Source organism: Neovison vison, chromosome 6 (genome assembly GCF_020171115.1).
Source record: "Neovison vison isolate M4711 chromosome 6, ASM_NN_V1, whole genome shotgun sequence".
Taxonomy (NCBI): Eukaryota; Metazoa; Chordata; class Mammalia; order Carnivora; family Mustelidae; genus Neogale; species Neogale vison.
The window spans coordinates 85,525,842-85,541,305 of NC_058096.1; the positions used below are offsets into that span (position 1 = coordinate 85,525,842).

The 15,464-nt window shown below is 40.7% G+C and overlaps 1 protein-coding gene and 1 pseudogene across 3 annotated transcripts in view; both read right to left on the reverse strand.

Annotated features, from left to right (window-relative positions):
• Window positions 1-3,439: 3,439 nt before the first annotated feature.
• Window positions 3,440-4,873, reverse strand: LOC122910092 (annotated as a pseudogene).
• Window positions 4,874-7,263: 2,390 nt separating this feature from the next.
• The window catches only part of IFT80 (intraflagellar transport 80), a 114,376-nt gene continuing 106,175 nt past the window's right edge, over window positions 7,264-15,464 (reverse strand). For all 3 annotated transcript variants that reach the window (XM_044251697.1, XM_044251698.1, XM_044251699.1), the window contains exon 20: window positions 7,264-7,700. In XM_044251697.1, the coding sequence (XP_044107632.1) occupies window positions 7,590-7,700 (111 nt within the window). In that variant the 3' untranslated portion in view covers window positions 7,264-7,589. The remainder of the gene's footprint in view (window positions 7,701-15,464) is intronic.

Consider the following 15,464-nt stretch of genomic DNA (forward strand, 5'->3'; position numbering starts at 1 on the left):
ATGGGTTTCTTTAAAAAAAAAGAAAAAGAGTTGCTTCATCACCTCTTTGGCTTCTGTGTTTAAAGAAATCTGACAAGTGATTTTGCCACAGTTCTACCTGCAGATCAACAAATCCATATACCCATATATTTTTATTATGGATATTACCTTTTAATATTCTGTACCTTGTAAATTCTGATTTTTTTCAGTATAAGAATTGACAAGAAAAATATGTTTGAGGTATTTATCTAAACAGGATTTATGTACCATATGTTTTCAGAAATGAATATATTTTCTCTAAGTACAAAATGACAGATATTTGAAGATATTCTTCCATTGATACTCATGGTAACCATTTGCTATAGTAAACCACTTTCTAAAATACATTTGCTTTAAAACTTGCTTATGTTTTCTTATTTTTATTATAACTTATGTTTCATATTCCAGTTATTATAACTTAATGTTCCATGTACCACAATATTCCAGTTATTATAACTTAATGTTCCATGTACCACAGTCTTTGTGCCAAAGCATTTTTGGAGGGATCATCATGCCCCCCAAAATCTCACTCATCTGTAATGGGGCCAGACCCCAGGCATTCTGTGTGAATAATCTTCCTTATTTGATGGTTATGAAATAAATAAAAATATTTATATGTATATTTAAAAAGCACCAAATTAGACCAAATCCCCTAAAATGTATGAAATTATTAGTTTAAACCAACCAAGATGTTTCTAAAAGATATTTTTTCAAGTGTAAGACAGAAGGACATAAATACACATTATGACTGTCAAAGTGATATTGTGATATAATAAAGAATATCTCTGGTCTTTGTCCCTGGTTTTTGGCACAGAACTTCCAAAGCCCTCAGAATTTCTTGAGAGAGGGGAGTACCTTATACTAATAAAGTGACTCTAGGAGCCCTTAGTAGCTCCAGGGTGGGTGCTAGTTACTAGAAAAAGCAGCAAGGTGATTAGAGGGCTACACTCCTAAGCCACTTGGCCTCCAGGGAGAAGACAAAGGCTAGAGATGAATGACAAGGCCAGTGATTTTATCAAGAGTGCACAACTACAACAACAACAAAACTTGGGACACTGAGACTGGGAGAACCTTCCTAGCTGGTAAACACATTGATATGCTGGAAGAATAATGGAGAGGAGAGGGCAGAGGAATCCAAGAGGTGATGGGATTAAGGTAACAGTCTGGACAAAAACTGATCTATCTCAACAAGCTTTATGTGAGGTGGTTATGACTCTTACCGGAATGAATTATGGTAATGGATATTGTGTCTGACCGGGGAACATAAACCTAGCCTTGTAAAACAGAAGTCATGTAAATCCTTCCTTCAAGTCATAGTCATTAGACACGCTAAATGGGAATGAGTAAGACTACTCAGGCCCTTGCAATATAGAACAGAGGCTAGAGTGCTGGTAGGGACAGATCCTCTGCGCAAGAGCCTCATGTGGAGTGTAGACTGGGGTTTGTGACAAAAGTGTGGGAGCACCTCCCAGTGACAGCTACTGGAACTCTGGACAAGACAATTTCCATTTGGAGGAGCAATGACTAGCTTGCTATCAGACACTAATTGAAATTGCCTCTGACTGAAAAACATAAAATAAGGATATCTTGGGTGATGTCCGAGAAATGCTCTAAGAGGAAGGCAGCGCCCAGGAGATTCTGTGATAGAACAGAAATGGTCTGAGCAGGAACACACCATCAGGGCAACGCACGGAGTTCCACAGCATGTTCATGAGCAGGTAGCCTATCTGCGCCAGGATTGACTCTGGAACCATGTGAGGACCTGCAGGATTCTAGCATCACTCGCACAGAGCCTGTTAACAGACCAACAGCCTCAACAGACCAACAAACAACTGCTTGGCTTATGGACGGCAGTTCCAACAGGAACACAAGACACTGGGTTTGGAAGGCCACCACTCGGATCACAAAAGGTAAAAACAAATTGGCTCAGCGAGCGGCACTGCATGCTGTTTACCCGTATGTCTGGATTTTGACCTACTCACAGGCACTGGAATGGCTTGGCCATACGGTGTGGTGGATGGGCAGTGGAACACTGGACTACGAACGGGGTGCTCTTCCAGGGCATGGCCATATGGAAATCACTGTGGAAATCTGAAGGGTGCATTCAAACAGGCCATGTCAATGCCCATCAGAAGAACCCTCTTCCAGCATCAGATGTTTACAAATGGTGAGCAGACACTCAAGTGTGCCACTTGAGGTAACCACTGGGTTAATCAAGTGAGTGGACTGAAACAATGCAAGAGGGGTTAACTCTAGACATATTCCTATTCCTTTTGCATCTGTGGAGGCACAAAATGCCAACAGGAACTGTTCTGTCTGCCAACAAGAGAGATTTAGGGACTGCAGATGGCTATGGGGAGGTTGCTCTGCAGGGAGTCGTTGTGCACAGCGGCAAGTCTGACTGATGCCTGGAGCACTGGGGACTACAAGTGGGTCCTGACAGAAATGGACACTGACTCTGGGCTGAGCTTTGCTTACCCGGTGGTAGAGGCAAAGGTTCAGAGTACTATGGAAGAACCGGAGTAGAAGGTATTGCACTGAGCTGGACCACTGAGTCACATTTCTTCAGACCAAGGAACACACTCTACAGCCCATCATGCCCAACAGTGGGCAGAGAAAAACAGTAGCCCTCTTTGTCCACAGGGAGATATGCATTGAGATCCCCAATGCTTACCTGAAACTGCAGGTAGTACCAAACCCTAAGTACACTATATTCTTTCTTATACATATATACCGATGATAACCTATAATTTATAAATTAAGCAGAGTAAGAGAAGAACTACTAATAAAACAAAACAATTGTAACAATATACTACAATAAAAGTTATGGGAATGTCATCTTTCTCCCTCTCTCAAAATATCTCATTGTGCTGTGCTCACCCTTCTTGTGATGAGATAAAGTGAGGACTGACTACTGACCATCTGACAAAAGGTCAGAAGGAGGAACGCCTGTTTCTGGGCCATGGCTGACCACCAGTATCTAAAACGGTGGAAACGAACACCACAGATAAAGAGGGACTCCTTCCTGTATCTTCCTCAGGGTAGTACTTTGGTAAAGAATTAGAACAGGCAATCGAACACTGGTTATCTAAATGGGGGTGGGGGGTGGGTGGAGAGAGTCAAAAAAGGCTGGTTTACATGCCTTCACGAGTGTGTGTTCACGTTCAACATGAGGGGTTAGGGGAGTGTTCCCACTATTCTGGATCAGGACTCAACGGGTGGGGGAGGATCCTGGTACAACTACTATACTTTTTTTCCCTTTTCCACATCACCTCAATTTTCCTTTTCCTACCTGGTGTCTGGTCCCTGGGCCAAGGCTGCAACTACAGCGCTAGAAGAAGGAACTTTTATTCCCCAGGCCTTCGTGCTTTATCCGTGGCTCACGGACCTGGGGCGGCTTCCACCGCAGTTCCGGGTGTGGCTACGCCCCTAACCGGAAGTAGTTCTCTCGGGTTGTGGTGGCTGGACGGGGGAGGTGGGGGTAGATCCTCCTGCAGACACACCACTCCCCGTGGCAGCGTGCGGGCCTCCAGGGATGCTGAACCTGTACCTGGAGTGCTCTCCCTGGACCCACCTGGGGGGGCGCCCTATCTTCTGGAGGGCTGAGGGCCTCCAGGAGACGGCACAGTATGAACAGAGCTGTGCCGTCGCTGGCCAGGAGCTTGGCTGCCAGGTGGATGATCCATTTACTGTGCTTTGTAGACCATGTGGTCTGGAAGGCCAGGAACCACATGAGCCAGTCCAGGTGGTGGTGGTAGGGGGAGAGGAAAGGAAGCTTGGCCGCCGCCCTGGGTCACCCGTCTTGCACTTGAACTCATAGTCCTCCCACAGGGTGGCAGGCGTGCTGGCATTGGGGATGACTGTGCCCTGCAGGATGACCTCCGGCTCTCCCTGGTAATGCTTCCGAAGGTGCCGTATTTGTTGACGATCCTGGGAGGGTGTTCATGATGTGCGTGAGACTCAGCAGGTTGATGACCATGGGGACACAGAGCCAGGCCACCAGGATCTCCAGGGCCACATGCACCACTTACCGAACCATGCAGCCGTATCTCGGGGTGGGCCGAGCAGCAAACTGCAACAAACTGTTATAAAATATTTGTCAGAATTCCTAAGGGCCTGATGGGTGGGCTGTGCTTTCACTCTACCTGGCAATTTTAGGAGCTAACAATGAATAAACCATATAGCCTATGGATAGAAATGCCCGACTAGGTCTGTGCCTGTATAACCCTATCCTGCATGAATGGTAGCAGGCTAAGGGGGAGGCACTTGCTAGGCTTGTGTTGTTGCTTGCAATCTAGACGAGCATAGTGGCTGAACCTAAGGTACCTTTCAAAAGTGAAAAGGTTTGGATATAGATGGAGAGGAGGAAGACTGGCTAAGAATAAATAAATTTGTTTTGCAATGAGAAAATTCCAATATTAATGCTTGGAAAGAAGCTTATAGGAAGAGATGAGATTGTCTTTTAGCTCAATTATACCAGATGCCTGAAAGTATGAAGCTGAGACCACTCCTCCTTTTGAAACTTGACAACTGGAAGGAAACTTGCAACCCTAAGTGCACTCACTGTGAGACATTCTGGTCCTAGGATGTGATGACAATTGGACTAATTATTAGAGACTGGATGGGACTCTAGTAATGTGCCAATATCTTTTGACTCTCTATTTTTCAGGTTATGTATATGATAATGTGATACGTTATTACACACTGGCATTGTTGAAAAGATAATTCTATTGATAAACAAATGCTTTGGGAAATTGATTAATAGCTTCTTATCTTTACCCTACATTGACTCTTCTAAATGTTGCTGTATCTTTTATGCTCAGTCAGGTATGTACCTTGCTGTAAAAGATCCCATGTTCAAAGACCAGGGGATGACTTGTGATATAATAAAGAATGTATTTGGTCTGAGGTGAAGTGTGTAGGGGGTGGCTGGTACATAACTTTCAAAACCCTTTGAATTTCCTTAATGATAGGAGTATCTTTGTTATGCTAATGAGGAATATGTGTGGTGTGGTGTGGTGTGGTGTGTGTGAGTGAGTGAAGGGGGCTAGACAGCTTCAGCATGAGGACTGGCCTGCAAAAAAACCACATGGTTGGCGGGCTAAAACTTTCAGTCACCTGGCCTCCAAGGAGACAAAGAGTTCAATCACATGGCCAGTGATTTAATCAATTATATGCCTATGTATTAAAACCCTGATAAAAAATTCAGGACAGCAAGGCCTTTGAGAGCTTCCTGGTTGGTGAGCACATCAATGTACGGGGAGGATGACGGTCCTGGATCACATGAAGAGAGGGCATGAAAGCCCTATGCTGCCCTGCTGTCCCCCTAGATCTCTCCTTTTTCTTGGACCTTGCTCTATGCATCTCTTTTACTTGGCTGTTCCTGGGTTGTGTCTTTTATAATAAAACTATAGTTGAATGTAAAGCATTTTAGTGAGTTCAGTGAGTCATTATAGTGAACTATCAAACCTAAAGTGGATATGGTAGGAATCCTCAAATTTGCAGCCAAGTCAGAAGTGTGGCTATCCTGGGATCCCCGCATATGGCTGGCAACTGAAATACGAGCAGTCTGGTTGGAGATCCTGTCCTCTAGTTTGTGGGACCTGACACTAACTCTGGGTAATGTCAGAATTGAATTGTAGAACACCTTGTTGGTATCAGAATTGTTAGAATGCAGACATATTTCATTATATATTTTTTAACTTTTTAAATTATAGTAAAACAAATATAAAATTTTAACCATTTTAACCATTTAACCTTTTAACCATTTTTCTTTTTAAACTCTTTATTGGAATATAACAATATAAAATGTATAAATAAATACAACTTATAAGAAAACTGCTCAATCATATCTCACAAACTGAACTCACTCTTACACCCAGCAGCTGGATGAAGAACAGAACATTTCAACATTCCAGTAAAGAAAAGAAATACTCTGGGGCACCTGGGTGGCTCAGTGGGTTAAAGCCTCTGCCTTCAGCTCAGGTCATGATCCCAGGACCAGGGTCCTGGGATCTAGCCCCGCATCAGGCTCTCTGCTCAGCAGGGAGCCTGCTTCCTCCTTCTCGCTCTCTGCCTGCCTCTCAGCCTACTTGTAATCTCTGCCTGTCAAATAAATAAATAAAATCTTTAAAAAAAAATAGAAAAATACGCTGAAAAGTCAGAAATATTTTCATAAAAGAAATCTAAATATATTCATTAAAATGGGGGTGAGAGAGGTAATCACTTTCTTTTTTTTCTTTTTAAGATTTTTATTTATTTATTTGACAGAGACAGAGAGAGGGCACAAGCAGGGAAAGGGAGAGAAGCAGGCTCCCCACCAAGCAAGGAGCCTGATGCGGGACTCGATCCTAGGACCCCAGGATCATGACCTGAGCCAAAGGCAGCCGCTCAACCAACTGAGCTACCCAGGCGTCCCAAGGTAATCACGTTCTAATGCATATGCATATACCCAGTCTATAATCTACCTTTCCAAAATTTACTTCATGGAGGACTTTTTCTAAAGAATATTCGTGTTAGTGATCAAAAGCTTTTGTGGCAATAATTTTAGGACATACTGAATTAAGGTAGACAAAAAGGTTTATCATTTAAGATTTTCACAAATTCAGACTCCAGGACCTAGTGCCTGAACATTCTCAAGTCAGGAAAGGAATGAGGAAAAATTTTTTGCCTATTCTAGATATATTTCTAAAATAATGTTAAGAACAAAATTTACCATTTTAATCATTTTCAAGTGTATGATTCAGTGGCACTAAGTATATCCATGGTGCTGTGCAACCATCATTACCATTTCTAGACCTCATTCATCCCAAAATGGAATTCTGTACTCATTAAACAATAATGCCGCATTTCCACCTCCCCCAGAGCTGGCAACCACTATTTTTTCTGTCTCAATGAACTTCCCTACTGTAGGCACCTCATATAAGTGGGGTCATATTTGGTTTATTTCACTTCACACAGTATTTTCAAGGTTCATCCATGTTGTAGCATGTGTCAGAATTCCCTTCCTTTTAAAGGCTGAATAATATTCCACTGTATGTCTCTACCACATTTTGTTTATCCATTCATCTGTTGATAGACATCTTTTTTCTCCACGTTTTTGCTACTGTGAATTATCCTATGAACATTGATGTACAAATATACATACATTTTCATAAATCCATCCTCATGTATTTTTCTTGTATAAATTAACTTTTGGAACATCTTATAATTTAGAGGTTGAATAAAAATTAATGATAATGTACATTTTTAAGAGTCCAATGTTTTATTATCAGAATTAATATTTGCTCATGCTGAAGATTCAGGGATAGAATAATGGACAAAAAACTGGAATGTAAGCAACACTACATAAACATATAGGAATATTTTGCTAATTATTAGACTAAAATATATAAAAGATGAAATTATGTCAATTACTTTGTGATTAGTCTTTTTGAATGTACTTTTAGTATTGCATAGCAAGTGCTTATACTTAAAGATACTGCCTTTTTTTTAGCACTGAAAATATGATAATCCTTGATTAATCAGAATTAGTTTCAAAAGGTAAAACTTCTTCGAGGTAAGCAAGAAATTTAGTGCCTTAGACCTATATTCTTGCTGGACTGGCTGCTTGATGATCGCTCTCGTTCTTTAGTAATTTCCATCTCAATTTTGGCTCTGACTTTCTCCCAATCTATTTGGAGCTGCAAAAGAAGAAAAGAAGAAACATACTGATATAGTATAACATATTTTTGCTTAATTCAAGGTAACCAAGAGCAAACAAAAATAAAATAGCTTCTAAATCACTAGCAAAAAAAGAGAGCATGAAAGACAAGTCATAAAATAATGCTAAAAAAATACCTTTAAGAATAAGATCAAAGAGAACAATTACCACAACAAAAGGCAAGGACACTTATTATGATTGAAAAGACCAAAATCTAGTTGTAACTATTTATAGAGGGTACATCTACAGAGTCCCATGGAGTCTTAGGATTCAGCACTAGTGCCTCAGGGACAAGAGGAGGTGAAAAAGGAGAAAAATGGACAGGGTCCTCACCATGAAGCCATGGGTTAGCACTTCACCTCTTAAATACCGAGGTTTCCATTAGAAGCCTAGCTATAAGGAAGGATAGAGGAGCACTTGCTTCTCCTGAGCATACTCTGAAAATGTGGCTGCTTGGCAACAACTTTTTAAGTAATATAGACATGGTGATGGTTTAGACAATGGCAAAAAAGGTATTAAAGGAAGGACAGTGGGTAAGCAAGGCTGGGGACACAAAAACAATCACAAGTGTTACCATTCTTGTTTCCTTTTTTTTTTTTTTTTTCAAGAACTCTAGGCCCAACCTGGGGCTCAAACTCACAAATGGGAGATCAAGAGTCAGCCAGGCACCCCTGTTCTTCCCTTTGATCCATGATGCAGTATCCTCTACCCTACCTTTCCCCTAAGCTCATTACACTGGATGTTAGCAGTGGACTCCGCTCTGAGTTCCATGAACAATTTATTTAGGAAAAAGCATTCTATTGTTTATAAAAGTTTGGAGATCACTACTTTAGGAATGTGTATTCTCTCAGGAAAGACACAGAAAAATTGGGGCCTAGATTAAACTAACTGATTTACAATGAAATAAACCCAAACTTTGAGACTGAGCCGAAAGTGAATAGGTTTTTCACCTCCACATAGCAGAGTTGTGTGAAATAAGTAGCATTAAACCAGACTGAAGTACTACATGCTGCCTGAATGGATTTCTTTCAAGTACCTGGGAGATTAATTTAACCTTATCACGACCCCATGCCTTTTTTTTTTTTTTTAAGCTTTATATGAGAGAGGGAGGATGGGAGAGAGAGAGCACGTACACAGGGGCGAGGGGCAAAGGGAGAGAGAAAGAGAGAGAAAATCTCAAGCAGACTCTGCTGAGCGTGGAGCCAGAAGCAGGCCCGTCCTACAACTTTGAGATCATGACATGAGCAGAAATCAAGAGTCAGAGCTTAACTGAGCCTCCCAGGTACCCCCACGCCTCTTTTGTGCTGGAAGTTGATGGAACTAAGTTATGTGGTTTTTTTTTATTCTAATATCCTTCAACTAAATTTCTGTAATTTGTGGATATTTGGGTCAATTTTTTTAAGAAGATAATTCCATATACTTGTCTATAATATATAAAATAGATGAGTTAAAAGAATCCTGCTTACTCATAGAAGATGAATGTCTGTGGTAAGACGCAAGTGAAAGCTCACTGAAAGGTAGAACAAATGTTAAATTATTTGAAAGACTGATTTTTCAATCAGGTCAGAGCTTGATATTTTTAAATGGCAAAACACTCATTTCTATGTCTAACAAAACATTCGCAAAGAGAAAGACAAAACTTGATTAATGTCTTGGCCTTCTTCCAGCCTTGAATTGACTTACACTCGTTTCTCAAATCCATCACAATAAAACCATACATTAACCGTGCACTATACGACTGTCGCTCTGTTGCACCAGAAGTCCATCAAGCAAATTGATGATATCTGTATTAGTCACTTGTCATAGTACAGATGAGGGTGTCAGTTGATAGCTATCCTACTGAAAATAAATGTTTCATTTTCACTCTGGCATTAATCCAGTTTTAGAATAGTGTTCTACAGATAATTTAGTTCTTAGGTATTTTTACTAGTGGGTACTAGATAAGGATGTACTCATGACAACTTTCAAGTGACTGACTTCTAAACAAAGATACATCTTTTTATACTATAGGGAGGGTCAGTACTATTTGGCACTTCTTATTCTAGTCCCTGGTAAATTATTCTTATTCACATGGAAGTATTTCAGAATCATACCAAATGGCTTTCCATCCGCTCTCTTACTCTCTGCTGAAAATCAGCTTCCTCTTTACAGAGAATACAGTGGCCATCAGACATGAATTCACTTAATTTCCTTCTTCACACAAACTTACCTACATCTGTATCCATCTCTAGCTCTTTCACTTCTGTCTTAGGCTAACCTCTTCACATATGTCCCCAATCCCATCTTCTTCCACTTCCCCAGAAGGGACATCTGCCTTCAGTTATCACTTACATATTCAATTTCCTTCTCTTCACTGGCTGCTCCTTACATCCTTCCCCCTCAATACTGTCTCCCTGCAAACCACCACTCTCATTCCTGACTCTCATTTTCTCCCCAGAGCACTGTAATGTGGCCATGTTCCTACTATACTTCATAAACTTTTCACTAATGCCACGATTAAGTATTTTTATTCTCATCCTATATATGATTCAACTACGCAGTCAAAAAATATTTGGTGCTTACTATATGCCAAAGATTGTTCTAGGTGCAATGATTCAGCAGTGAACAAAAAGATAAAAATCAGTCTTCATAGAAAGAATAGCAAAGGTAACAATGGAGTCTATAAAAATATACAAAATGTGAGAAGTGGTAAGAGTTTTGAAAACAGGGAAGGGAAACAGTGAGGGCCAGGTGTGGCGTTGGGGGGAATGGGTCTTATGTTTCAAACAGAGTGGTAAGAACAGGCCTCCCTGAGAAGCTGATTTGAAGACCTACAAGAGACGAATGAGTCCATGCATATATCTGGGAAAGAGCATGAAGACAAAAGGAAGAAAACGGCCCTAGTGTAGAAACATTCCCTGGACCTTGTTGACCACAGCACTTTGAAAAATCTCTCAGACTTTATATCACTCGCTCCTGGTTTGCGCTGTCCTTTCTAAATGTTTTTTCCAGTTTTCTAAATGTTCTTTTCCCCTCCTGTATCTTTTCCCTAGACAAACTCCTGTTAGTATTCATCAGGGTTCCAACCACAACCTTTTTATACTTTCCCTAGGAGATCACATCAACTCACATAGCTTCAACTATGCCTACGTGGTCATGACAATAAATCTATTTATCATGTTCTGATTGCTGCTTTGTCAATATCTTCAGTATTCACAATTATATTTCCAATTGCCCATTACGTATCTCTGCCTGGATACCCTACTGGGACTTCAAACAAAAAATGTGTATTTTCATGTATTCAAACTCAAAAGGTCTAAAACATGTGTATTTTCATGTTCCTTATCTAGATTAATGGTATCTCTCCCCATCTACCAGTCACCCATATTAGAAATGTTGAAGTTGCTCTCAAGTGTCTTGCTGGCCAAGATATTTAACTACCTCTCCTCCCACCCCGAGCCACAGTGTTCTCTTGATTTTACAACCGATTTTTTAAAAAACTTTTTTACATTAATCTTATCCTTTCCATCTTCTGGTGGATCTATTATAGTAATCTCCTACCTGGTCAGCGTCTGCCATGTTTATTTTTATATTCAAAGTAACAAGGGGAGTACATTGTCTGCCCAAAGTGCTCAATAAATATTGAATAAAGAAAAGGTAACTACCTAGCAGATGAGCTATCACCTAACAATTTCTCTTGGGTTTTGTGTCTCAGGACCTCATAAAGTTATATGGCTTTAAAGCCTGCAAAAAAGAGCTTAGAAAGTAGCTATGCCTAAAGTGGTTTGTCTGAACTTCTCAATCTTTTTCAAAATTCTATACCTTCTGAAATTCTGCCCCCAAGCTGTTGGTTTGTTTATATTTCCACTGTTTTCTTTCTCCTGGAATAATGTTTTAAACATTTCCTGGTTTTTCTGCTTTTCTTCTTGTACAGAATATATTCGGTACAGTGAATTTTATTTGCCAGAATTGCAGATTATTTTACAAATATTTATTGAACACTATTGTAGACCAGGGATAATGACTCTAGTTAGGGTTCTTAGAAGACAGTCCATTTTGTATGAATCCCAGGTTTCCATATTTTAAACAAGAAATGTCCAAATAACATTTCAGAGCTCGTAAGTACAATTGTATATGAAACTTTTCACTTATGAGGTTTCACACTATGCACTGTGAGCCCACCAGAATTCACCACATATCCAAAATAAATTTCTCAGTTTTTAAAAAAGATTTATTTCTTGTGTGTGTGTGTGTGTGTGTATGTGTGTGTGTGAGAGAGAGAGAGAGAGAGAGAGAAAGTGAGAATGGGTAGGGCGAGAGGGAGAGAAAGAACCTCCAGCAAGCTCCACGTTCAGCACAGAGCCCGTTGTGGGGCTGGATCTTATGACCCTGAGATCAGGACCTGAGCTGAGAGAGAGTCAGATGCTCAACTGACTGAGCCACCCAGGTTCCCCTAATTTCTCAGTTTTTAATAATCTCTTTGTATTTAACTCATAGTTCTCAAGTTTATATAATCAAAATTTTGGCTTAGATAAACAGTGGGAATTTTTAAGTAAAAAGTAATTTTCATCTTAAAATACTGCTTTGTAATTTCTAGTTAGCTTCCAAATTACATTAATGAAGAAAAAAAAGGAGGATACTAGAACACAGGACCATGGGGAGTCAAGGTAACCTATATAGTTTCAGGGTTTAAAAAAAAACCCTCAAAATACCACAAAGTCATGTTGTTCTAGTTACCCCATTTGAAGATTTCTGCCACTCTTGTGATTGAAGTTATTACATTTTGGTAACAGCTGCATACATAGATAATAAGAAAAAAGGTAACAATGTTAAATTTTTGTTATCTAAAATATTTTGATTATAATAATGCAATATTTATAAATTATGATAATTAAAAATTTGAAGGTAAGTATTACATTTTCTACATCCTCTAAAGCACCTAATATGAAAATACCAAAAAAAAAATATTGATGGCAAGGATGATGAAGAAACAGAGTAGTATGAATCTGTTTAAAAATTATGCAATCAAGTGAATTTAATGTGAATGCTGTTTTTTTTTAAATTTTAAAGGATTTTATTTATTTATTTGATAGAAAAAGAGATCATAAGAGAAGCCGGCAGAGAGAGGGGGGAAGCAGGATCCCTGCTGAGCAGAGATCCCGATGCAGGGCTCAATCCCAGGACCCTGAGACCATGACCTAAGCCAAAGGCATAGGCTTAACCCACTGAGCCACCCAGGTGCCCCAAGTGCTCAGTTTTAACATCTCATCATTTTTTCAAAACTGTGACAAAAAGATCAAGTGATCGGTGATTCTCTGGTCTGCTTAGCCCTGTAGTGGTAGTGGCGGCTGTTCTATTCTGTGAATTAAGAATGTCGTCCTCAGGGATCCCAGGGGCCCTGAAATTGTCCCAATAGTATAGTAAGTTCTCAGAGCCCAAACTCTTAGAGGATTCATTTTCAGTACTGAAGTTCTGAATGAAACAAAAAGTCTGTGGAACATCTGTAAAATACACCCCTTTCTGGGTACCTGGGAGGCTCAGTCTGTTAAACGTCTGCCTTTGGCTCAGGTCAGGATCTGGGAGTCCTGGAATTGAGCCCTGCATCCAATCCTTTGGCTCCCTGCTCAGCCCACAAATGTCTCTCAAACAAACAAACAAACAAACAATATACACTCCTTCCTACTAAGAAATAGACAACTCGTGTCTATCCCAGATCCAGATGTTGAAACTGCATTGAAGAAACTCTAAGAATGGCCCCAAAGGCTTTACTACTTTGTGAACTGTTCTGAAGTGCAAAAATGTAGATCACAACACTCAGTGTGCTAAATATGGTGTGAGATAACAGAAAATATATATATTGGTTTTGGCTCCCAGTTCCAGGCAGAGAACTCCTGAAACTCTTAATTTCCTAAGTGATAAGAACACTAGGAGCATCTTTTGTTCTAATATTTGGTCTTTGACCTTGGTTACTGATACAGGGCTCCTGAAACCTTTGCAATTTCCCAAGTTAAAGGAGCATTTTTTTTTCTTTTTTTAAAAGATTTTACTTATTTATTTGACAGAGAGAGAGATCACAAGTAGGCAGAGAGGTAGGCAGAGAGGGAGAAGCAGGCTCCCCGCTGAGCAGAGAGCCCAATGTGGGGCTCAATCCCAGGACCCTGAGATCATGACCTGAGCTGAAGACAGAGGCTTTAACCCACTGAGCCACCCAGGAGCCCCAAGGAGCATTTTTTTCTTTTAAAGAGACAACTCCAGGGTGACTGGTGGCTCAGTCAGTTAAGTGCTGTCTTCAGCTTGGGTCATGATCCTGGGATCCTGAGATGGAGCCCCACATTGGGCTCCCTGATCCTTGGGACTCTGCTTCTCCCACTGCCTCCCCCCAACCCCTGGCTTGTGCTCTCTCTCTCTCTCCCCCAAATAAATGAATAAAATTAAAAAAAAAAAAAAAGGAGAGAGAGACAACTCCAGATTGAGTTCTTGGATGGCTCCTGCATGGGGGCTGGTCACCAGAAAGACCAAGGCATGATTAGAAGCTAGGAATTTTCAATCCTGATCCCCATCCTCTTGAGCAAGGAGAAGTGCTGAAAATGGAGTTAATGATATATCACATCTATGGGATGAAGCCGCCATAAAATTCCAAAGTACAGGGTTCAAAGGGCTTCTGGTTTGGTGAACACATCCACACTGGGAGGACGACACACCCCACTTTGAAGAGACAGGAGCTTCTGAAGTTAGGGCCTTCCCAAACCTTGTCCTGACTATCTTTCCATCTGGTTGTCATCCATAGCCTTTATCATATCCTATTTTATTTTATTTTTTTTAAGATTTTTTATTTATTGATTTGACAGAGAGAGACACAGCAGGAGAGGGAACACAGGCAGTGGGACTGGGCGAGAGAGAGAGAGAAGCCATGCCAAGCAGGGAGCCCCATGTGGGGCTTGATCTCAGGACCTGAGCCAAACACAGATGCTTAACAAATGAACCACCCAGGTGCCCTTAAACTTGTGTTTTAAATAAACATAAGTAAATGTTTCCCTTAGTTCTGTGAGCACATTAATCAAACAAGAGACATGGGACCTCTGAATTATAGGCTGTGAGCTGGAAGTGCAGCTAAAAACCTGGACTTGTGACTGGCATGTGAAACCTAAAGCAGGGGTTACTGGAACCTCTGACCTATAACTAGTTAGTCTTAGAAGCACGGGTGATAACCTGGGCTTGCAACCAGCATCTGATGGGGGTGGGGTGCAATCCTGTGGGACTGAGCCCTTTACCTGTGGAATCTGATACTATCTCCAGGTAGACAGTGTCAGAGTTGAGTTAAATTATAAGACACCCAGCTGGTGTTGGAGAATTGTTTGTTGGCATGGGGGACAAAGCCACACATGAGGTGACCAGAAATGAAGTGTTCTGTGTGAATGAACAGTAAAGGAGACTCACATGTGAAAGACCCATAGTAGGAAAGAACTGTGCTTTAATCTATACACGAGGAGAAAGATGGAGTTTCTCAAGTCATATAGCAAATGGATGATGTTGGCTTTAGTGGACATCATAGGTACCTTCTCCCTACCTTCTTTGCTCTTCCCAGGATCCATCTAATTTACCCTGCCCTTTAGGACAGGTCAGAACATTCCATTTTATTCTGTCTCCAAGAAGCAGCACTCCCACATCATCTACAAGCTCCACAAAAACAGAAGTCCTGTCTGACTCAGCATCCAGCATAATACCTGGCCAGAGTGAACACTCATACAGACTTTTTGAATAAATG